Source organism: Oncorhynchus tshawytscha, linkage group LG11, assembly GCF_018296145.1.
Source record: "Oncorhynchus tshawytscha isolate Ot180627B linkage group LG11, Otsh_v2.0, whole genome shotgun sequence".
Lineage (NCBI taxonomy): Eukaryota > Metazoa > Chordata > Actinopteri > Salmoniformes > Salmonidae > Oncorhynchus > Oncorhynchus tshawytscha.
Window position 1 is genome coordinate 52,033,853 of NC_056439.1, and position 5,000 is coordinate 52,038,852.

The following is a 5,000-nucleotide window of genomic DNA, read 5'->3' on the forward strand; positions in this document are numbered from 1 at the left end:
TTGCTGGGATTAACGCAAAAATGTGGCCTCTATTCTACTCTATGGTACCCATTTGTCTGTTGTGTTTTCACCTGGCCAGAAGTAGCTGACTGTATATAGGGGAAGGGGGTGTGTTTGCTGAGACACCCCCATTCTCTACTCTGTCATTTATCTCTTGTGTTTAAAATGTCCATTACCATACCCCTCCCTCCCTCTCTCCCCCTGCTCCCCCATCCACCCCCATCCTCCTCTCCTCTCCTCCCCAACCCCCTCCTCCGTCCCCAAAACCCCCTCCTCCTTCCCCAACCCCCCGCCCTCCGTCCTCATCCTCTTCCTCTCCTCCCTAACCCCTTCCTCCACCCCCAAACCCCTCCTCCCTCCCCAACATCCTCCCCATCCTCTTCCTCCCCTCCCCAACCCCTCCCCCTCCCTCCCTCCCTCCCCCTCCCTCCCTCCCTCCCCTCCTCCCTCCCTCCCCTCCTCCCTCCCCAACCCCTCCTCCCTCCCTCCCCTCCTCCCTCCCCAACCCCTCCTCCCTCCCCATCCTCTCCTCTCCTCTCCAGATATCGTGGGCACGGCCCGCCCGGATGAGAAGGCCATCATGACCTACGTATCTAGCTTCTACCACGCCTTCTCTGGTGCTCAAAAGGTATCCCAGGATGCAACACTCCCCTTCCTCCTCACCTCACTACACCACTCCCCTGGTTGGGTTCCTGTCTCTCTGTCTGTCTGTCTGTCTGTCTGTCTGTCTGTCTGTCTGTCTGTCTGTCTGTCTGTCTGTCTGTCTGTCTGTCTGTCTGTCTGTCTGTCTGTCTGTCTGTCTGTCTGTCTGTCTCTCTCTGTCTGTCTGTCGATCTGATCTGCTCTAACCCTAACCCTAACCTCCACATGATCTGTTGTTACAACTGCTCTCCTTCTTGGATTTATCACCTTTTTTCCAGACAGACGCTCAAGTCGCTTTACGTAGCAAGGGGGTATGAACTCCCCTCACCTCAGCTACCACCAATGTGTACTGGTGACGGTCACCGTTGACTGTTTTCATTGGCTCAACAATCACCAATGTGTACTAGTGACGGTCACCGCTGACTGTTTTCATGGCCAGTTTATTAGATACACCTCTTGTTAAATGATTCGCTCCTACAGACAGTGGCCAGTTTATTAGGTACACCTCTTGTTAAATGGTTCGCTCCTACAGACAGTGGCCAGTTTATTAGGTACACCACTTGTTAAATGGTTCGCTCCTACAGACAGTGGCCAGTTTATTAGGTACACCTCTTGTTAAATGGTTTGCTCCTACAGACAGTGGCCAGTTTATTAGGTACACCTCTTGTTAAATGGTTTGCTCCTACAGACAGTGGCCAGTTTATTAGGTACACATCTTGTTAAATGGTTCGCTCCTACAGACAGTGGCCAGTTTATTAGGTACACCTCTTGTTAAATGGTTCGCTCCTACAGACAGTGGCCAGTTTATTAGGTACACCTCTTGTTAAATGGTTCGCTCCTACAGACAGTGGCCAGTTTATTAGGTACACCTCTTGTTAAATGGTTCGCTCCTACAGACAGTGGCCAGTTTATTAGGTACACCACCTGTTAAATGGATCGCTCCTACAGACAGTGGCTACTTTATTAGGTACACCACCTGTTAAATGGATCGCTCCTACAGACAGTGGCCACTTTATTAGGTACACCACCTGTTAAATGGATCGCTCCTAGTGAGTCACGTGACCGTGGCAGGCAGTTACTGTTTGTTTAACATTCGAACGGGAAAAAAAGAGTGACCTAAGAGGCTTTGAGCGTGGTATGACCGTCGGCACCAGTATTTCAGAAACGGCCTCCTGGGCTTTTCACACACGACCGAGAAAGGTGCCAAAAAAATGTTTAAACATCCAGTCAGCTGCAGTCCTGTGTGTGGTGAGATGATGAGAGGTCGAGAGGTCGAAGAAGAATGGCAAGAATCGTGCCACAAACAGACAAATAACAGCGCAGTACAACAGTGGTGTGCAGAACGACATCTCTGAGTGGACAACTCGTCGGTCCTCGTCACAGATGGGCTAATGCAGCAGACGACCACAGCGGGTTCCTATCAGCTAAAAACAAGAAGAAGAGGCTCCAGTGGGCAACGCCATCACCCATACGACAATTGAGGAGTTGAAAAACATTGCCTGGTCCGACAAATCCCGGTTCCTGTTGCGTCATACTGAGTCAGGATTTGGCGTCAGCAGCATGAGTCCAACGCCCCATCCTGCCCGGTGTCAACGGAAGATTCACCTTCCAACAGGACAACAACCCTAAGCACAGAGCCAAGACAACGCAGGAGTGGCTTCGAGACAAGTCTCTGAATGTCCTTGAGTGGCCCAGTCAGCGCCCCGACTTGAACCCGATTGAACATCTCTGGAGAGACCTGAAAATAGCTGTGCAGCGAAGCTCCCCATCCAACCTGACAGAGCTTGAGAGGATCTGCAGAGAAGAATGGAAGAAACTCCCCAAATACAGTTGTGACAAGCTTGTAGCGTCATACCCAAGAAGACTAGAGGCTGTAATCGCTACCAAAAGGTGCTTCAACAAAGTACTGAGTAAAGGGTCTGAATACTTAGGTAAATGGGATTTCCATTTTTTATTTTTAATACATTTCCAAAAATGTTTACAAACCTGTTTTTGCTTTGTAATTATGGGGTATTGTGTGTATATTGATGAGGGGGGGGAAAAATGATTTAATCCATTTTAGAATAAGGCTGTAATGTAACAAAATGTAGATAAAATGAAGGTCTGAATACTTAACGAAAGCACTGTATATACAGGTAATTGCCAAAATAATAGAAACAGTAAATGAGGGATACAATTTTAACGGAAAGCAGGTGCTTCCACACAGGTGTGGTTCCTGAGTTAATTAAGCAATTAACATCCCATCATGCTTAGAGGCATGTATAGAAATGCTGGGCAGGACATTATTTTAGCTACCATGGCTTTGCCCCCATAGGATGCCAATGCCCCCCATCCACAAGCCACGAGTGGTAACTGAATGGTTTGATGAGCAGGAAAAGGATATAAACCATATGCCGTTGCGGTCTCAGTCACCAGATCTCAAACCTATTGAACATTTATGGGAGATTCTGGAGCGACACCTGAGACAACGGAACACCGAATTATGGAATTTCTCATCTAAGAATGATGTTGTATCCCTCCAATAGAGTTCTAGACACTTGGAGAAACTACGGTAGGATATTCTCATCTTTACGCCAAAACGTGATTTGAGTGGGTGGTGTTTTTCATTGGTTCTCAACCCAGATTTTGTTTGGGACGGCAGGGTAGCCTAGTGGTTAGAGCGTTGGACTAGTAACCGAAAGGTTGCAAGTTCGAATCCCCAAGCTGACAAGGTACAAATCTGTTGTTCTGCCCCTGAACAGGTAGGTCGATGAGAGACATTATTTTAGTCCTATAGGTCGATTAGAGACATTATTTTAGTCCTATAGGTCGATTAGAGACATTATTTTAGTCCTATAGGTCGATTAGAGACATTATTTTAGTCCTATAGGTCGATTAGAGACATTATTTTAGTCCTATAGGTCGATTAGAGACATTATTTTAGTCCTATAGGTCGATGAGAGTCATTATTTTAGTCCTATAGGTCGATTAGAGACATTATTTTAGTCCTATAGGTCGATGAGAGTCATTATTTTAGGCCTTTAGGTCTATTAGAGACATTATTTTAGTCCTATAGGTCGATGAGAGTCATTATTTTAGTCCTATAGGTCGATGAGAGGCATTATTTTAGGCCTTTAGGTCGATTAGAGACATTATTTTAGGCCTTTAGGTCTATTAGAGACATTATTTTAGGCCTTTAGGTCGATTAGAGACATTATTTTAGGCCTTTAGGTCTATTTAGGATTCTGGATGCACTGCAGTTGGTAGGAACGCTTTTATGTCTCATTGTGTTGCATTTGTACAACACAAACTTACACAGTCCAAAAACAACCTCTGTTATTTGCCTATAAGCTTTACTCCACTTCCTGTTTCCTGTATACCTTCTGTACCTCTCTAGCTCCCGTGTCTGGACGAGAAACGTCTCTCTGTCTCTGATGAAACTATAAAGACATATGTTGTAAAACCTTTATGAAGATAGAAAGTACCTGTTATAAAAGTTATTAAGTTAGAAAGGGTATATTATAAAATGTTTAAAAGTAGGTTCTGTTATAGAAGTGTCTCCCAGTGAGATTTGAACACAGCCCTCCCAGCTCTGTACCTGTAGTGCTGCAGGGAGGAAGTTCATGACCCAAAGTAGGTTCTGTTATAGAAGTGTCTCCCAGTGAGATTTGAACACAGCCCTCCCAGCTCTGTACCTGTAGTGCTGCAGGGAGGAAGTTCATGACCCAAAGTAGGTTCTGTTATAGAAGTGTCTCCCAGTGAGATTTGAACACAGCCCTCCCAGCTCTGTACCTGTAGTGCTGCAGGGAGGAAGTTCATGACCCAAAGTAGGTTCTGTTATAGAAGTGTCTCCCAGTGAGATTTGAACACAGCCCTCCCAGCTCTGTACCTGTAGTGCTGCAGGGAGGAAGTTCATGACCCAAAGTAGGTTCTGTTATAGAAGTGTCTCCCAGTGAGATTTGAACACAGCCCTCCCAGCTCTGTACCTGTAGTGCTGCAGGGAGGAAGTTCATGACCCATGTTAGCTAACATTTTCTTATTTCAGTTTTTTAGTCGTTAGATATTGTACCTTTTTTTTTGTCACTCAAATATCACATAAATACACATGAGACATGAGACATGAGACATGGCCAATTCAATTCAAATTTATTTATATAGCCCTTCGTACATCAGCTGATGTCTCAAAGTGCTGTACAGAAACCCAGCCTAAAACCCCCAAACAGCAAGCAATGCAGGTGTAGAAGCACGGTGGCTAGGAAAAACTCCCTAGAAAGGCCAAAACCTAGGAAGAAACCTAGAGGAACCAGGCTATGTGGGGTGGCCAGTCCTCTTCTGGCTGTGCCGGGTGGAGATTATAACAGAACATGGCCAAGATGTTC

At 45.9% G+C, this 5,000-nt stretch overlaps 1 protein-coding gene across 3 annotated transcripts in view; it reads left to right on the forward strand.

Moving 5' to 3' along the window:
• Positions 1 to 5,000, forward strand: part of LOC112240545 (alpha-actinin-1) — a 111,182-nt gene that overhangs the window by 77,386 nt on the left and 28,796 nt on the right. For all 3 annotated transcript variants that reach the window (XM_042330318.1, XM_042330316.1, XM_042330317.1), the window contains exon 8: positions 543 to 628. In XM_042330318.1, the coding sequence (XP_042186252.1) occupies positions 543 to 628 (86 nt within the window). The remainder of the gene's footprint in view (positions 1 to 542; positions 629 to 5,000) is intronic.